We start from the raw sequence: 20,308 nt of genomic DNA on the forward strand, positions 1-20,308 counted from the left end.
ATCATAGTTATGCCACTAACCCACCAACACACTAGGGTTATGGGTGAAGTTTCTACCCAGCCGGCACGCGGCCGACCTTCAGCGTTGATTCACCTTTCAAAATCGAAACAAAATTCAGCAGTCACTACGTTTACATGCACACAATATTCTGGTTTTTGCCCATATTCAGAAAATGACAATATTCCGACTAAATGAATAATCCACTAATATTCCTGTTTACATGCAGCCGTAGCTCGCCCTCCCCGACACGTGAGGGTGGGGGGGAGAGAGATGCAGGTAGGCGGAGTTTTTCTGTTGAGAATAAACAGAGCAGCGCTATTCTTACCAGCATCACTTGGTCCATTTCAGGAGCTTTGCTGCTGGAAAGTTTGGCGTTGCGATATTTGCACATCCAAATCTTTCATAAAAAGTAGGCCAGTAGCCTACGTTATTACCTCGCAGGCTCGCAAGCATTGTGGACTTCCGTGGTCACCACTGTCTCTTTAAATATCTCTCTCTTTAAATTGATGTTTCTCATCTCCGCCGGATCAGAAATGTGGGCTTTTCTTTTCGCATGCCGGAGATGATGGATTTTATGATTATATCGCGTAGTGCTTTCTAGCAAACAGGCAAACAGGCAACATGCGTCGCAAACCAGTTAAAAACCCAGATTGAGACACATATTCTGAATGCGCTGTATACATGATAGATCAAAGAATCCTCCTAAAACCCGAATAATACTGGAATAACCCACGTCTTAATCGGAAAATGCTAAATTCGGAAAACGGCCAAATTCGGAAAATGCAACTGGAATATGCATGGAATATGGATTTCACATGACCCTTATCAAATTCAGAATATTGTCATTTTCTGAATAATAGTGGAATATTGTGTGCATGTAAACGTAGTCGCTGATTCAACCTCGGTCCACTTGTCACGACATTGATTCAATGGGGGATAAACGGTAAGATGGTGGCTGAGTTACACTCAACAAAGTATGTAGAGGCGAAGACATCGTAGCACTCCCTCTGGAACAAGATGTGGACCCTGCACATAGAGAGAAGAGGTCGTTACCAATGGCTTCAAAATCTATTTAATGCTTTATTATCTGGCTCCAAATTTCCTTGAAATTTTCATGAAGGTTCCTGGAAAGAATCATGATGTCAATGTAGTTCGATTTCACCAAGCTCCGCCCCTTGGCAGGGCCCTATTGCCTAATCCAGTCTCCGGAGGGGATATAACACTGGGAATTTGACATGCACCCACTCAGCCAATCAGGTTGAGCTACAGCTACAGGGATAATAAAAGGACACGATATCCCGCCCACTCGCTACTGTAGCTCATCTTCTTCAGCACTGAGAAGGAACATCTAGTATCCTAGTGTAAGAAGGCATCGCCTCGATTTTTACTCGAAAAAAGAAGAACGAAGAAATACCGGCATGATGGTGGCATCTTACCCTCGCGAGCCGTATCCAAGTCCCGTAAGCATTGCCAAAATATCGTATTCATGTATGCTTTAACCGTCTATTTGAAACTGGTTGTTTGGCATCACTTATCAAATTTATTTAATCATTCATTATTCATTAATGAATAATATAATTGTTTGCATACAAAAGGCAGATTAAGAGAGAATTCTGTTTTTTTTTTGTTTTTTTTTACAACATGGAGTTGTGGACTTTATTTCCAACTTTATTTGTGCTTTATAACTCAGCCAGAAAATATGTTTTTATATTGATGCACTACAACGCTACAAGGCGCCGAGCAGCGGCCTGGAACAGAGGAAATAGGGTAATGTGTAATGTGTGTATTTACGTCCTGTAAATAGCTTATTTTTTACACGCAGCGGCTCATATCCTTATTATATCATAGAGACAATGAGAAAATGAATGCTGTATTTATCTTGGTGCAGTGTGTTCAGCCGGCTCTGTCTGCTGTTGTCACATTGGCAGTAGTCTCGCTGGCCAGCCTCCTCTCCCTTCCGTCCGAGGAGTCTGGCGCCGCAGGTCTCCATAGTGGGATTGCGATGGGCGGCGCTTAGCGGCAGTGCCCTTGAAAAATTGTTTCAAACAATCCAACTTGTCGTTTTCAGCGTGTAGCAACGAGCTAGCATGTAGTTGCAAGGATGAGGTTAGGCGCGCTTCCACCCGAGACAGCCCAACAGGCTGGTCCGGTGCTCTCAGAGAATGGGCAAGTATAAACTTGAAAAAATACTTTAGGTCCAAAGAAAAACCAAAGTAGGCCACTGGAGCACACGGATCCTTTTTGAAATTTTTTTATTGAAATAAATATATCAATAAATTTTTTTCAAAAAGGATCCGTGTGCTCCAGTGGCCTACTTTGGTTTTTCTTTGGACCTAAAGTATTTTTTCGAGCTAGCATGTAGGTTTCTGCCGTTAGCTTGCTAGCTAGTTAGCGTTGTTGTTTTCCCTGAGGCGGCAGGGGACTATTTACAGCAACACACAGGGAGGAGGGAGCGGAAGCCACTCTGATTGACATGGTCGGAGCCAATGACAGAGCTTCTTAAGCGGGGAGCGGAAATCCGGCAGCGTCTGAAACCGACGCCTCCAATGGGAGAGCAGAGTAGAGCAGGGGAGGGTTTATCCCAGTTATGGAGACCTGCGGCGCCAGACTCCTCGGATGGAAGGGAGAGGAGGCTGGCCAGCGAGACTACATTGGTAGAGACAGAAGCTCCTCAGTTTGTAATCCATATAACGTTATTCCAGCTCAAATAAATACGGGCGGCCATCAAATTCAAATGCATCGTCCATATTCTCCAAATCAGATACATATCAGTGGTTTGCCTCTCATGCTCTCTCACTGATTTGAGACACACCCGGGTACTTGGTCTCGCAGTCCCTGGATGGAAAATGGAGCACTGGAGGCTGGCAGAGTATACACAGCTCATCGCAGCATTGTCTCTATATGAGGATATGAGCCGCTGCATGTCAGAAAAGAAGGTATTTACAGGACAAAAATACATGTATTACACATGCCCTCCTCTGTTCCAGGCCACTGCTACATTATAGCATTATAGCGTTGTAGTGCATCAATATCAAAAATGTGATGTATTTTCTGGCTGAGTTATAAAGCATAAAGTTGGATATAAGGTCCAGGTTGTAAAAAATGGGAATTCTACCAAAGGTACAGAACCTATATATAAAATATATAGGTTATATAGGTTATATATATATATATATATATATATATATATATATATATATATATATATATATATATATATATATAAACAAATCAGTCAATGATCTCTCCTGCGTTTTTCTTTCAATTTTCTGCATGAATAAGGGAAAAAAACAATAACTCAGCGTTACTTGAATCAGTAACTCTAATCTAATTAGTGTTTTGGAAATTGTAATGCCTTACATTACTTAGTTACTGAAAAAGTAATCAGTAACGCGTTACTGCCCAACACTGCTTTTAAATGGTACAATATCAACATGATGTATTACTTACATTCTACGGAAGGCTTCCTTGTGTTGATCGAAGTTGCCACTGTGCCTATGGAGATGAATGAGTTTTTCATTTGTAAAGTTTTTCTGTACAAGTGGATATAGATATATATAGATAGGTTAAGTAGTCAATAGAGTTGAGATAATCCAGCGTTCAATAAAGTGAAGATAACTAACTCTCCAATGAATTTAAGATAAGTCACTGTATAACAAAGAGATCACTTGTCTGATGGAAGCTCTCATGCCAGGATCAAGAGATTTCAGAAATGAAAAAGACCCGACTCACAACTTCATTTTGATCGTCTCAAGGCATTTAATGTCATCAGCAATGTTGTCATCCATTAAATCTGGAAAGAAAACACACATTTGAGATAAATAATTACATAAATGTGATTACCTAGAGACAGAAAACACAGAGTTTAGAGACATAATTACATAAATGTGATTACATAGAGACAGAAAACACACAGTTGAGACACATAATTACATAAATGTGATTACATAGAGACAGAAAACACACAGTTGAGACACATAATTACATGAATGTGATTACATAGAGACAGAAAACACACAGTTGAGAGACATACTTACATAAACATGATTACATAGAGACAGAAAACACACAGTTGAGAGACATAATTACATAAATATGATTACATAGAGACAGAAAACACACAGTTGAGACACATAATTACATAAATGTGATTACGTAGAGACAGAAAACACACAGTTGAGAGACATAATTACATAAATGTGATTACATAGAGACAGAAAACACACAGTTGAGAGACATAATTACATAAATGTGATTACATAGAGACAGAAAACACACAGTTGAGAGACATAATTACATAAACGTGATTACATAGAGACAGAAAACACACAGTTGAGAGACATAATTACATAAACATGATTACATAGAGACAGAAAACACACAGTTGAGAGACATAATTACATAAACATGATTACATAGAGACAGAAAACACACAGTTGAGAGACATAATTACATAAACGTGATTACATAGAGACAGAAAACACACAGTTGAGAGACATAATTACATAAACATGATTACATAGAGACAGAAAACACACAGTTGAGAGACATACTTACATAAACATGATTACATAGAGACAGAAAACACACAGTTGAGAGACATAATTACATAAACATGATTACATAGAGACAGAAAACACACAGTTGAGAGACATAATTACATAAATGTGATTACATAGAGACAGAAAACACACAGTTGAGAGACATAATTACATAAACGTGATTACATAGAGACAGAAAACACACAGTTGAGAGACATAATTACATAAACATGATTACATAGAGACAGAAAACACACAGTTGAGAGACATAATTACATAAACATGATTACATAGAGACAGAAAACACACAGTTGAGAGACATACTTACATAAACATGATTACATAGAGACAGAAAACACACAGTTGAGAGACATAATTACATAAACATGATTACATAGAGACAGAAAACACACAGTTGAGAGACATACTTACATAAACATGATTACATAGAGACAGAAAACACACAGTTGAGAGACATAACTTACATAAACATGATTACATAGAGACAGAAAACACACAGTTGAGAGACATACTTACATAAACATGATTACATAGAGACAGAAAACACACAGTTGAGAGACATAACTTACATAAACATGATTACATAGAGGCCAGCATTGGACCAGAAATGACATGTAGACCCTTTAACCATGACGGACATACACAGACTCAACAAACCAACTCACCGCTGCAGTCCATGTCACAGATGTTGGGTGAGTCAGTGGTGCCGGAGCTGCAGATCAGGTGATCGCTGAGCTGGAAGAGGCCGTACAGGGTCCAGGGGACCCCGCTGGGTGGGGTCCTCTGACTCAGCGCGCTGGTGTTGAGACCTGCACTGTGCTCCACGTGACACACGACTAGCGGGCAGGGAGAGGGAAGACAGGAACAAAGTGACTCCCTCATACTTTTATATCAAGAATGTACTGTAAGCAGGGCATTTGACGTTGAAAATGACGGCCAGTCATTTTCAACATGGACAATGGTCCTCCTAACCCTTACCCTAACCTCCTCCTACCCACACAGCCACTCCCCTACCCACCCCTCGAACCCCAACTACGACTGCTATACTCTCTATCCCTGGCTACGGCCCCTTTTCCCTAGCCCCACCCCGTTCCCTCCACCACGCCCCATCCCATCACCTACACCCTCTAGTCCCCCTACCCACCCCTCCAATCCTGACTCTTTACAACCTTCCTATCATGGTCCCTTTTACCTAGCCCCGCCCCTTCCTTGATTGAATAAACGGGGGTCACAGTGTACCTCAAACCTTGATCTTTGATCACCAAATCTAATCAGTTTATCCTTGAGTCCAAGTGGAGGTTTGAGGCAAATCTCAAGTAATTCCGTCAAATGCGTTCCTGAGATATTGAGTTAACGAGCAGGGGATGTACAGATGGAAGGACGGGACACATACCACGGCTATCACCGGCCAACACTCACTTGGTGCCGACCAGAGCTGCCAAGTCTGACCCATTGAGAGTGAGAGTCACGCAATGTAACCTCTTCACACGCGCACTTGCTATTTCACACGCTCATAAATGTTTTTCCCTCTCACTTCTATTATAATATTCCCATAAATTGCGGCTTGCCGTAGTTCGAGTCTGTCACAGGGTGAGCCCGCCCTATTCTGCCTCTGATTGGCTGACCCAGATATTCTTACCCTAGCTTTAACCAATCATTAGTCCCCCCTGCCTAAATCTGACCAACCCAACGAAAGGCAACCACGAGTACCAACCACTTAGAGGCAGAGTAGGGTGGGTCATGGCGTCACCATCCCAGGAAGAACGCAAGTTGAAAAGTTTGAAAAGATTTTTGTGTCAGCTGAAATGCCGTGATGCTCTTTCAACTGAAACGGCAGGTCAAACGGTAGGTAACCACCTCATTTTGATCATACAAAATACATTATTCTTATACAATAAAATGCATTATAGCCAGTCCAGGCAGGAGTAACGTTACACAGGCTGCTGTGTAAACCAAAATCTGCTCTCCACCCAAAATAATTGGGTGGAGAGGAGCTGCCTGAATAATGACAGAATAAGACTGAATAATGACATCTGACAGTCTAATCCTACTGTAGACTTGCCTGGACTCTGTGTATTCTATTAATTTTAGCAATTGATCATATTTCTTGCATGTTCACTATTCAGAGTAAAGACAGAGAGAGAGAGCACGAGGAGGCCGACAGTGCAGGGAGAGCAGCTGGCATGGGGGTGAAGACTGAATAATGACATCACAACAGTAATCCTAATGTTAATTTAAATTGAGATATCCCTCTAAATCTACCCTAAAAAAGGGCCAAATCACGTCCCTTCCAATCTCACTCCTAACTTTGGCTGAAACTTGGCAGCTCTAGTGCCTCTGAGCAGTGTCAACTACAAGAAGGCAGTCGTGTTTCAAGCCAAATCGTGAAAGAGCCTTACACTTCAGAAGCAGTGTTGGGCAGTAGCTTGCTACAAGTAGCGAAGCGAAGCAATGATCCTTGGTTTTGACAAACAGCAACAGCTCATTTGTTCAAGACATAAGGGCATGTCATAGAACATAGAAGTCATTTGGAATTTAAGGTCACTCACCGTCTTCACTATTCTAACCATAAGTTGCACAAGACGTACCCCTCTGTCTCACCACTGTGTGTCAGGTGTCGTATATCGGAGAGCACTCTGTCTCATGCTTTCTGGAGCTGCCCTTCACTGACTGGTTTCTGGGCCAGGATATTTTTGACTGGTACTCTAAGGCCTACAGGATAGCCCTTCAGCCAGATGCAGAACTTGCCATTTTTGGCTGCTTGGAGTCCTCTTTGGACTTCTCTACAGCTGCGCAGCAATCTCTGACGCAGGGAACAATCGTTGCCAAGAAACTCATCTTGCAGGAGTGGAAGTCCCCTTCTCCACCCTCTTTCCAGCTGTGGCTGGCGGACATGACCTCTGTTATACGGATGGAGAGACTCAGGTACCTGAGGATCAACTCACTCGGGAGATTTCTAGTCATCTGGGAGCCGTTTCTGGCCTACCTCGACGAAGTCGGGGGTGGTGGGTGATTCGCTTGGTTGATCTCCTCTTGTGTAGGACCCAATGCACAATATGTGTATATATACATATATATATTTCCTTTTTTGCAAGTACCCTCATCACATTGTAAACTCGGAGTGTGAGTGTGTGTGATTTTTGCTTCTGTTTGTTTGTTTCGCCTTGTTTTTGTTTTTTTGTTTTGTTTATTTTATTACGTTTGTTCAGCCTTGTGTGTTATAAAAAAAGGGGGGGGGAAGATAACTGTACATTCTAACCTGTAATATTGTTTTCTGTAAAAATATGTTCACTTGACTATGCACCAATGTGGACTGTACTCCGCCTCGCAATAAAAATATTATAAAAAAAATAAAAAATAAAAGTCATTTGGAGAATGCGGGCATCGATCCCACTAAATCTTGCTTGCGCTTCGAGGGAGCGGTCAACTTCGCTATTGTAAGCCCAATGTAAGCAAATCAGCCATCAGTTTCCGTAGTGTAGTGGTTATCCGGCAGTCGCAGGTTCGAATCAAGCTCACGGCGGATGACTCGATAAACATAACACTCAAAATCTTCCGTAACGCACAGGGATATCACCCGAATATTGTTGCAGTGGAAAATATCTCTTTGATTTCATTATTCTATATTTTCCCGTATTTTTTCCCTTGCGTGAGGGAGCGTAAAGATTGGCTCCCTTCCTTTGCGCAGCTAGCGCTCTACCTTTTGAGCTAACTCCCCTCCCAACCAAGAGAGCCCTAAGGAAGACTTGAGAGGGTTCACCCTGTGGCAGTAGCTTGCTGTCTTACCCCAAGTTGCTAAATCAGTGTCTGGCATTGACTGGCAACTTGCAGTCGTTACAAATCGGTGCTCATTGAACCATTTCAACCGTCGTTATATTGCAAATGTGATGTCAAAGGAGGCCGAGCTCTTCCGTTCCAGAGGCAGAAGACTTGATCAAGATGTGCAGAGGGCATTCCAGGATAATCCCTGGTGGTGCGTGGGATGGAACCTTCTCTGACAAGCCAAAATAGCTCAGTTGGGAGAGCATTAGACTGAAGATCTAAACGTCCCCGTTTCAATCCCGGATTTCAACATCTGTTAGAGTCGCTCGTGTAAAGCGGTCCCTTTCAGCTGCCATCAGACCAGTAGCTTGATAGGTCAGTTGCTGCACAAAGATGTTCCCATCCTTTGGCGGCCAGTTATCACGTACCCTACGTTATCACATACCCTACGTTGTCACATACCCTACGTTTAGTGGCGTGCCGTCCATTAGGCGAACTAGGCAAATGCTAGGGGCGCTTGAGCCGTTAGGGGCGCCAGAGAGGGTTAATTTTTTTTTTTTTTTTTTTACAAATACTTTTTCATGATAATAGGCCTACTATTATTTTACAATAGTAGACAAAAAATAAGCACAACAACATCTTAAGTCTTTAAATAATAGTTAAATCATTTTTCTAATTCTGGCTTTCTGGCTGCCTGGGCTGCAGCACTTTCACCATGGTCCCTAATCCATACCACCCCACCCCCTGCACGGCCGCGCCCCCTTCTACCTGCTTGGAGCTTTTTCCCAGAGTGGGGGAAGGGCAAGGGAGCTGGAAGGTGGGTGCTGAGGGTGCTGCAGCACCCCCTGGTGGCAAGAAATGGGATTTTCGAAATAGTTGGATTTGGCTGTCTTGTGTTTATAACACCAACAAAATGCATTAAAAAACAGTTTGTGATTCCCAGCTCTAATCTTATTTCATACGCTCTCTCTTCAAAAGTGTTTGATTTTCATCATAATCTGGTTTTCCATAATAATAATAATAAGTTCAGTGTTTATGCCTGTGTTGCTGTCTGTTGTAGTTTAAAACGACTAAAGGGAGAGCAGGTGCTTACATTAAAGTGAGTGAGAAAATGAGAAGATACTGAATAATGACATCACAACAGTATAATCCTAATTAAATATTCTTCTAAATATGGATGAAAGTCCAAAAAACGTCAAATTTTCTTCGCCGCTGCCCTTGCGGCCAGCACCGAGAGTCCCTTCCTTACAGCACCCCCTAACTAAAAGTACTTCCAGCGCCACTGGGAAAAGGGCGATTCTGAGCCTGCACTGCAGTGGTGGAATTAGCTGCGATATCATTTTTATTATATTTTCTTTCGGGGGGGGCACCAGCAAAAATCTTGCCTAGGGCACCAACTTGGTCAGGCACGCCACTGCCTACGTTATCACGTACCCTACATTATCACGTACCCTACGTTATCACGTACCCTGAGGCTGAAATTTAGCGTGGAGGGGAAGTGTGCCTGTCTGAAGTTGTGGTGACATTTTTGTGTACATGGTTCGGAGCTGTTGTGAATCAGTGCTTGTTCTGTTATGTCTTCACGCAACCGTGAGTGGCATTTGAATTGTAGGAACAAAGATAGGACACTATCACACTCTGTTTGGAGCCTGGGTAGCTCAGACGGTAGAGCATCAGACTTTTAATCTGAGGGTCCAGGGTTCAAGTCCCTGTTCAGGCTTTGTGTGTAGCATTTTCTGAAGCGATGTGTAACCATGCTTCTTAAGGTAGAATGCTGACAACAAACCAAGGAGAACTGCAAGTGCAATCTTATGCTTTTGGACATGGAAGGTCAAGGAAACACTCCCACCTTTGCAGCAGTACACTGCAGAATCACAGCTCTAAATAACACTCACTTGAGGAGAGGCACACGGCACTCTCAGCTACTCTGAGCAGTGCCACTCTCGGTACTCTGAGCAGTGCCACTCTCAGTACTCTGAGCAGTGCCACTCTCGGTACTCTGAGCAGTGCCAGTCTCGGTACTCTGAGCAGTGTCAAATACAAGAAGGCACTCGTGTTTCAAGCCAAATCATGAAAGAGTCTTACACTTCAGAAGCAATGATGCTGCTGGCATTTGACAAACACCAACAGCTTATTTGTTCAAGCAAAAAGGGCCCGTCATAGAACATAGAAGTCATTTGAAGAACGCAAAGTGATTTGGTGAAAAGAAAACCCGTCCGGTTTGAGTGACAAGCTGTCATGGAGTCCGTGGCTCGCTAGAAGCTGCTGGAGCAGCAAGCCTGGAGCTGTTTTATGGAGCTTTTCTCTGCTTCCTGGTTTTGTTGGACAATCATGGTCACTTCTGTACAACTCTAGACGTGCTGTAGTAAGGTGAGCAAAACAGCATCTATCACATGACGGTGAAAACACCTATTGACGTTCCATTATGGCAGTGGCGGGGAAGCCTTGTCTCTTAAATAACGTTAACGGACGCCAATGGCGGAGAATGAGTTAAGATGTGCAGAGGGCATTCCAGGATAATCCCTGGTGGTGCGTGGGATGGCACCTTCTCTAGACAAGCCCAAGTAGCTCAGTTGGGAGAGCATTGGAGTGAAGATCTCAAGGTTCCTGCTTCAATCCTACATTTTCGGCATCTGCTGCAGTCGCTTGGAGGGCAAGTTGTGGTGAGATTTTTGTGGTTGCATGGTTGCAGCTGTTGCGAATCAGCGCTTGTTATGCCTCCGCCGGCGATAGCCAGGCCGGAGGCATTATGGTAAATGGTAAATGGCCTGCATTTATATAGCGCTTTTATCCAAAGCGCTTTACAGTCAGTAGGTACATTCACCCATTCACACACCGATGGTGGCAGGTTAAGGACGAACTGATTAGATTTTGGTGGTCAAAGGTCAAAGGTCAAGGTCACTGTGACCTCTCGAACACCATTTTCAAGCTTGTTAACGCGATATCTCAGGAATGCCTTGACGGAATTGAATCAAACTTGTCTCAAACATCGACTTGGACTCAAGGATGAACTGATTAGATTCTGGTGGTCAAAGGTCAAGGTCACTGTGACCTCTCAAATGCCATTTTCCAGCTTGTTAACGCGATATCTCACGAATGCCTTGACGGAATTTCATCAAATTTACCTCAAACATCGCCTTAGACTCAAGGATGATCTGATAATATTTTGGTGGTCAAAGGTCAAGGTGAGCTCTCGAACGCCATTTTCAAGCTTGTTAACGCGATATCTCAGGAATGCCTTGACGGAATTTAATCAAACTTGTCTCAAACATCGACTTGGACTCAAGGATGAACTGATTACATTGTGGTGGTCAAATTTCAAGGTCACTGTGACCACACACACCCAATTTCCAAGCTCTGTAACGCAACATCACAGGAGCGCCTTGACGGAATTTCTTCCAATTTGCCTCAAATGGCGATTTGGACTCCAGAATGAACTAATGGCGGAGGCATAAGTCCGCGTTTGGGTCGTTCTAGTTCTGTTATGTCTTCATGGAACCGTGAGTGGCATTTGAATTGTATAGGAACAAAGATAGGACACTATGGAGCTCTTTTCAGAGCCTGGGTAGCTCAGACGGTAGAGCATCAGACTTTTAATCTGAGGGTCCAGGGTTCAAGTCCCTGTTCAGGCTGGTGTGTAGTATTTGCTGAATCTGTAACCAGCCTCCTTAAGGTGCAAATGCTATGTTTAGCTTTTGGACCTTCAAGGTCATGGAAACACTCCCACCATTGCAGCAGTACGCTGCAGACTCACAGTTCTAAATTACACTCACTTGAGGGGCCACTCTCAGTACTGTGACTGACAAACACCTAGAGGCCACTCTCAGTACTGTGACTGACAAACACCTAGAGGCCACTCTCAGTACTGTGACTGACAAACACCTAGAGGCCACTCTCAGTACTGTGACTGACAAACACCTACGTCTTATTTGTTCAAGACCAAAGGACATGAGAAAACGGTCATAGAAATCATTTGGAGAATGCGGGCATCGATCCCACTACCTCTCGCATGCTAAGCTACCTCTCGCATGCTAAGCTACCTCTCGCATGCTAAGCAAGCGCTCTATTTCAAGTTCAAGTTCAAGTAGTTTATTTGTCAACTGTATAATACAATGTATAAATACAATGAAATTCTTTATGCTCTGAGCACCTATTTGAGCTAATTCCCCACACAGCGTCTTCACGGGTCCTGAACTGAATCAACGTCTCTGATGGCGGATACTGGCCGGTGTTACACTCAACTATGAAGACAGAATGATTTGGTTTCCCCTTCCGGCCAAACACGCCCGTGGTCACAGCTTTTAGCGTACCACCGGTGCAAGACAGAGTTGCTCTGTTCCCCTCTCTAACAATTATATTGTTATAGAAAATATGGACTCACTCATAATTTTTTTTCGTCAGGCAGATTGTTAGCCCTCTATTGTGCGTCAGGACCCCCGAAGGGTAAACAAGAGGGCCGGCTACGCCACGTGAAGGGATATTCCTCCTCTCTTGCTCCAACTCCATATATGGTCAATGATGTCACCAGAACATCACAGGAGACTCCGCTGAAGACACGTTGGAAAGAGAACGCATTTGTATTTTCCCATACGATGACGCCAATCCACTGAATCCAGTAAACTACACTTAAAGCTAATAGTATTGTTAGCCTAGTAAGCTACATGGAAGTTTATTTGGAGTGGGACTGCAGCAGAAAACGTAAGTAAGTTACGTCTCCCAAAGGTCAGACTCAATCTTCATCGGCCCTTGACAGCTCTGGGCCCCGGTGCACCGCACCGCCTGCACCGCCGATCCTTACGCCAGTGGTGGCTTCTGTACATCTAGATGTGCTGTAGTATTTCACAAGGTGAGTAAGACAGCATCTATCACATGACGGTGAAAACACCTATTGACGTTCCATTACGGCAGTGGCGGGGAAGCGTTGTCTCTTAAATAACGTTAACAGACGCCAATGGCGGAGAATGAGTTAAGATGTGCAGAGGGCATTAGACTGAAGCTCTAAAGGTCCCTGGTTCAATCCCGGGTTTCGGGCACCTGCCGCAGTCGCTTGTGTAAAGCAGTCCCTTTCACCTGCCATCAGACCAGTAGCTTGATGTGTCAGTTATTCCACAAAGATGTTCCCATCGTTTGGCGGCCAGTTTTTCACCCTGGCTGAAATGTAGCATGGAGGGGAAGTTGTGGCGACTTTTTTCTGTACATTGTAGCAGCTGTTGTGAATCAGCGCTTGTTCTGTTATGTCTTCACGCAACCGTGAGTGGCATTTGAATTGTAGGAACAAAGATAGGACACTATGGAGCTCTATTCAGAGCCTGGGTAGCTCAGACGGTAGAGCATCAGACTTTTAATCTGAGGGTCCAGGGTTCAAGTCCCTGTTCAGGCTGGTGTGTAGTATTTGCTGACACACTGTTTAACCAGCCTCCTTAAGGTGCAAATGCTATGTTTAGCTTTTATACCTTGAAGGTCAAGGGAACACTCCCACCTTTGCAGCAGTACGCTGCAGACTCACAGTTTGACACTAGGGGAGGCATAAAAGAATATGGTGTACACTACTAAGAACCTAATTATGTAGCCTACGTTACTCTCAAATTATTACTAGCTCATCTCTAACTGTGGCTCGCACATATGGTGTGCTCATGAAGTGCATTCGCAGTTGTGCAATTGTTAGCCATGAGCTGTGCGCCATGTGCGCCGCCTGCAGAACCCCTTGTGTTATTATGGTACGGAGATATTATAGAAATATTACTGTTACCATCTAGAAAAGATAAAGTGTTTTAATGAAAACCCCCCTTTTATTTTAGCAAATAAAATGGGGGTAGGCAATCTTTGAAAACTTCAAAAGTCATTGTTTTGCATGAATAATCAGCACAAGTACTTTCAATGCATATTATTTACAATTGTATAGTTATGTTTACAATTATATAATTATTCTGGGACAACTCTCTGATTTTCTCAGCAAGGGGGGTCCGGACCCAGCCGATACGCTTATCTCATGGTCCGAATATTATACAATGTAATAAAGAAAAGTTCAACAAATAGTAAATAAAAGTATTATTGAAAAGTATATTGTCATTATTTCTAAGTTTGCTAGAATGTCTTTTTTCGTCGATTTCCAACAATTATTTGCAGTCTGCCACTTTTACTGTTTTATTATTTGTATTATGTGAAAACTTGCATAAGGATTGAAGGCACATTCAAGACTTTGCTCACATAGCAGTTATTGAGCTCATTGTGCTGGTGTTATAAATGTGTTATAAACAGGAGTTCATGCAAAATCTTTATTCTTCATAATGTGTATCATAATCAGTGTTGGGCAAGTTACTTTCAAAACGTAATATATTACATATTATTAGTTACTTTCCTTTGAAAGTAATAATTAAGTTTACAATATTCCTGTCTGTGTAGAGTAACTTGTTACTTATTACACTACTTTTGCATTACTTCCACCAAAGTAACAGTGGTAGCAGAATGACATCGCCGCCCCGGAAACATCCCAAAGAATAATTTCAACCGTCTTGAAGTCAGTGTAAACCATCCAAAATTCGAAGTTTTCCTTTGTTAGTGTCATCTATAGTGGTCATTTGCATACAAATACACAATTTGATTTATTTATTTATTTTATAATTATTTAAATGTAATTAGAAAAGTAACTCAATTGGTAACGTGTGTTACTTGACAAAGTAACTGGTATAATATTACTGAAATCCTATTGGTAATAAGTTATATTACTGAGTTACTGCTAAAAGTAATATATTACATGTAATATGTTACTTTTGTAATGAGTTACCCCCAACACTGATCATAATGTGTAATATTTATTACACAGTTACTGTAGCATAAACCTTTTCTGATTTGGCCTGCCTGCAAAATTATTCATGTGTACTACCTGTGTGCCATTCTGGTAGCCACTCTTGTATTTTACATAAATGCATGCAATAAACGAATCAGTCCAAAAAAAAATCCAAAATATTTCTTTTACAGAAAGCAGCTCACTCCACCGCCATCGGATAGTTTTGACGTTAGTTCCGATGTTTCTAATGAACAAGTTACGACTACTCACTTTTGGCCACAAAGTCCTCATCGGCCATATGGTGGGCACAGTTTTTGAGTTCAGCTTCCATCAGCAGATTCTTCAGCTCACATTTACTGACCAGCTTCCCCTCGGCTGGAGTGGAGAACACGGCCGCCAGCACCAACAGAACAAGCGTCTTCATCTTGTCCCGCAGTAAGCTATCTCCTCCTCTTGCTTTGAGAAGGGCAACATGGTTTATATACTCTCGGAGACGTGAGAACAGCGATCTTTTGTTCCCCTCCGACAAAGACAATTCCCCTGGCACCTTGAAGCCTTGTTGAAAGACCACAAGTGTGAGCCAAAATCTCTTGTTTAGCCTTGAGCTTCAGTTCTCTATTGAGGTCAGGGGGAAAATGACACGTCTGTCCAGAAAAAAAGCCTTTTCTCCTCTGCAAGCCACACCTTCCTCCTGTTGAAAAGACTGTTGGGCCTGGGACGAAAACAAGTGAAGGTGAATCGCTGGACGCTCTAAGATGTTCAAGAACGATGCCCTGTTTATTTTCATATTCACAAGATCAAGTGTCAGTATTGCTAGTGTCTACAGGCAATGTGAGAGCAGTGAACTCAGTCACCTCTTGTGTCTAGCCCATTTTTTTTTTTTTTAGTTGACACTCTTGTAAGACGACACCAGCGTTACACTATGATGTTAACGGGACACTCGTAATCAGCACAAACTACCCTTTACATAAGCAGTGGCTGCGAGGCCCCTTCCTCCCTTCATCCCTGCCTCTCACACATCTTTCACACAGCCTTTTCCAGGGCCCTCCCTCCCCGCCCTGGGCCCTCCCTGCCTTGGGGGCCCTGGGGCCCTCCCTGCCCTGGGTAGTCAAGCGAAATGTACACCCGGGCATCAAAGCCCTCGCCCTATGCGCGCTGAAAGGCAACGCCGCAGCCTGCACCGTTGCCACGTGTAGCTCCCTGAAAATGTGACACACCCTCGGGTCCACGCAGCCGACGTGAACATGGCAGGTATACTATAATGCAGATGGGGAGATAACAGGAGAGAGTGAAGGCTGAGACCAAGTATTATGCACCACATTGCCTCCTTGGGCTAACTTTTATAGTCATTGAAATCCTATACTGAAATCAGACCATTTTAGTCACTTTGCTGAGGACTTCCCTGGGACCCCCTCGTCAAGCTGTTTCGAGTATAATACAGTAGGTCTCGCTGCCGCCGGCAACATCCCGAGTCAAGTGTTTCTCGCTTCGCGCCCCAGTGCCAACAGCATCCCAGGCGGGAATCGAACCCAGGACCCTCCCTCTTGCTGTGAGGCGAGAGTGCGCTACCACTGCGCCATCAGTGCGGGGCTCACCACGCCGCACTTCCTTCTCACACACACTTCCCACTCTAGTCAAAATGGCTTCCCCAGACCCTCATTTGACTTTCAATATAGACAAGTGGCAGCAAGAGGTCACTGTTTTTTTTATTTAGATTTTTGTTGATTTTGCGTGTGACTTCATTACTCCGAAATCCTGTAATGGTGGTGAAGAGGTTCAATCATTAGGCTCTTTCACACCGGCCTTGAAAGCCGAAAAATGCACGAAAAATAGGATTCGCGCCTCCGATGTGAAAGTCGTGAACGCGCGTTGGTGGATAATTGTTTTACGCCTTTTGTCCCGCCACGGTAGGTAGTCACAGCACCGGTTTACCAGGTAACCCGCCTCCACTTGAAAGCGTCGTCGCAGCGAGCCGGAAAAGGTGCGAATGGTCAGCTCATTCATAAAAAAATGACAGGGGAAATCACCTCATGTAGCAAGAAACACGAGTGAAAGTCAAAAAAGTAGCCTATACAATCATGACTGCAGGGACGCCAGGAGGAATGCTCCATGCGGTTAGGCTTTATGCTCAAACGATGTTGACATTAGTAGGTAAAATTAACGGATATAATAATAAGCTTCAGAGGGCTATAGCTGTCTGTGGCGAGTTGGTCTGAGTATATTCCCTCTCGAAATCAGCTCTGTGCATTCCCTTACAAAAACTACTAACGTTATAGTAGTCTATAGGCTACTATTCCCCCGACGAACGTTATGCAGACTGCAGCTGTTTGATATGCGGGCGTCGTCTTTCAGAACGGCCCCTAATTAGGCTACTTGATGGGAATAATTTGCTTTACAAAAAAATGGAACCAAAAGATAAGAATTAGCCTTGTACCTAATAGGCTACATGATGGTGCATGATGCATCCATAAAGTCGATCAGATGAATATTGAAAGCCTGGTTACCATGCTGCATGTGGACAACACTTTCGTGTTTTCTGCACCTGCACAGCTGCACCTTGTTGGCTGGCATACATCAGCGATGTTTGGTTGTTGAATGAATTACACAAGGTGACACCATATCGATCTGCTTAGTCAGTGAATTTACTTCTATGAATGTGTTGTATAAATAAAGTTGGCTTTCCTTGAATGCAATTCATGCAACACTTCGCCGCCAGAAAGTCGGCAGATGCACTCCGCGGCGGAGCCCGTTTTGATATTAAGGCGAGTCCGCCCACCATGCGAGTGGTGCTCGCCTTTCAATCCGGGAGCGGGGGATTTCACCTGAAAGTACACCGCAGCACGGGAATGTGGCCTTGCTGCTTGGCTCTGTGTGAAAGCAATTTCTGTGGCGAGGCTGCGGGCTTTGCGGGACTTCCAAACTGCAATTTTGCGCGATCTGTGTGTGAAAGAGCCTATTGTTCTCTAGACCACGGGTTTTCAAAGTCTGAGGCTGTGGGCCTCCCCTCAGACAAATCTTCGGACGAAGCCCCCCCGCCCCCCCACAGTTTACTTGCTTACTTTTAGTTTAGCTAAATTCCTGGATGCCTATGGGATCATGATTATGTTATTGTTATTTCTAGTTTGTTACGGTATATGAAACTGTTTGGAGCCCCCCTGGGGAGGCCCGCCTCCCACTTTGAAAACCACCGCTCTAGATGGAGCGCTCGCTGCTGCTGTCATTAGACACTTAGCGATCTGGGGAGAGCCGTAGACTAGCACCATGCTTCCTCTGACACGTGCGCAGTTGTCAGCCGCTTCTTTTCACCCGACAGCAGGGAGCTTCATTGGCAGGACGTAGCACGTGGGATCATCACGCGCTATTCTCACCAGTTCCCTTCCGCCCCGAACAGGTGCCCCCCGACCGACCAGAGGAGGCGCTAGTGCAGCGACCAGGAAGCTTAAAAGTACAATTGACTAAATTTTCCAGGATGAAGTGACTGAGGTCTGAGGGGGCAGTTAAAAATTGCATGTGGCAAATCTCAATCTTTTTATATAGGCTAGTAAAACATCCTGCTATGCCTATTTCTGCCTTCTTTTCATTGTGGCAGTATAGTGCCGTTTTGACTATTGTAGATGCGAACAATTCCCTACTTTAGATTTGATATCTGTTTGTGCGCCATGAACACAATAATAATAATCATATATGCATACATACATACATACATACATACATACACATACATACATACATTATACATACATACATACATACATACCTAATAAATATTGTGAAATCTTGAATATTCAAGAGAAAAAAGGAGAGCTTCTTGGATATTTAGGAGCACAATTGAATGCAGAAGTAATGAACATGAGCAGCACAGTATACACATGTGCATTACTTCTGCATTAAATTGTGCTTGTCCCACTTTTTTTTGTTTTCTCAAAATCTTGAATATGAAATAGGAATGTTTGGAGCAGTTTGCCAGGTCACCACCTAAAGTTGGTCTGTACTGTTAGTAGGTTGAATGAAATTAATTGATTTAACCATGTAAAAGCCCCTGAAAGGCTAAAAAACAAAACACAAGAGAAAGATGTTTCAAAATCAAATAGTACCTTTATTTTGCAGCAGTGGTGAAGCCAGTAAGCAAAGAAAATTAACCCCTTCACTGTCCTGCACTTTTCAGAGTGAATCCCTTCAGGACACACTTGTCCATTTTTATTTGAAAAAATAGACTCTGGGACAGCCCTACATGTTTTCCCCAGCTTCCTGTACAGCGCGCCTCTCCTGCCACCGTCACTTCCTTCTACGCGTCCGCGTGCTCCACTCATTACAGTCTGAATAGCAGTTTGCGCCGCGACTTTGGCGATACTACTCGTCACAACAACTACACCTCCAGTCATTTTCCACTGTTGTTAGACGAGTTGACGTCTTCTGTGCAGAGTGTTTTTGCGTTAACGTTATTAGAAACGGACGCGGAAAAGGAAGCGACGGTGGCAGGAGAGGCGCGCTGTACAGGAAGCCAGGAAAAAAGGGATTTCAAATACAAATAGACTCTGGGTTCCCACATTGTTGATATCATAACACAACAAAAATGAATGCTTCATTTGACTATTGCTGTAAATATCTATAGTCATGTGACAGTAGCGCTACCAATCATAGTCATGGCACTAATCTACCCCGCCGGCACGTGACCGACCTTCACTGTTGATTAATCTTTCAAAATCTAAAATTCAATCGTGATTCAACTCTGATTCAACGTTGATTCAACTTTGATTCAACTTTGATTCAACATTGATTCAACTTTGATTCAACTCTGATTCAATGGGGAATAAAGGGTAAAATGTCGGCTGAGTAACATTCAGCAAAGTATGTAGAGGCGACGACATATTTGCAGTCATTCTGGAACACGATGCGTATCCTGCACAAGAGAGAAGAGGCCAACGTTACCAATGGCTTTAAAACATCAGTAATGTTATCACCAATATTGATGATCACTATGATGATTATGATGCTGATGCTGATGATTATTATCAATATTAATATCATTGTTGATCGAACTGTATTATTATTATTATTATTATTATTATTATTATTATTATTATTATTATTATTATTATTATTATTATTATTATTATTATGAATGGAATCCGTAATATTATCTGGATGCACAATTTCCCAACATTTCCTAGAAAGGAATCATTAATTTCTTAGGAAG

The 20,308-nt window shown here is 43.1% G+C and overlaps 1 protein-coding gene across 1 annotated transcript; it reads right to left on the reverse strand.

The window, feature by feature from the left end:
* Positions 1 to 15,715, reverse strand: LOC310774517 (lysozyme C-like). The gene is made up of 5 exons (XM_083634599.1): positions 15,382 to 15,715; positions 5,228 to 5,398; positions 3,733 to 3,793; positions 3,451 to 3,495; positions 1 to 1,026 (listed from the first exon to the last, which is right to left on the reverse strand). The coding sequence occupies exons 1-5, from the start codon at positions 15,533 to 15,535 to the stop codon at positions 927 to 929; spliced, it is 531 nt and encodes a 176-aa protein (XP_083490725.1). The 5' UTR covers positions 15,536 to 15,715; the 3' UTR covers positions 1 to 926.
* Positions 15,716 to 20,308: the final 4,593 nt, after the last annotated feature.

Source organism: Poromitra crassiceps (assembly GCF_964638095.1).
Source record: "Poromitra crassiceps genome assembly, chromosome: 4".
In the NCBI taxonomy this organism is placed as follows: domain Eukaryota; kingdom Metazoa; phylum Chordata; class Actinopteri; order Beryciformes; family Melamphaidae; genus Poromitra; species Poromitra crassiceps.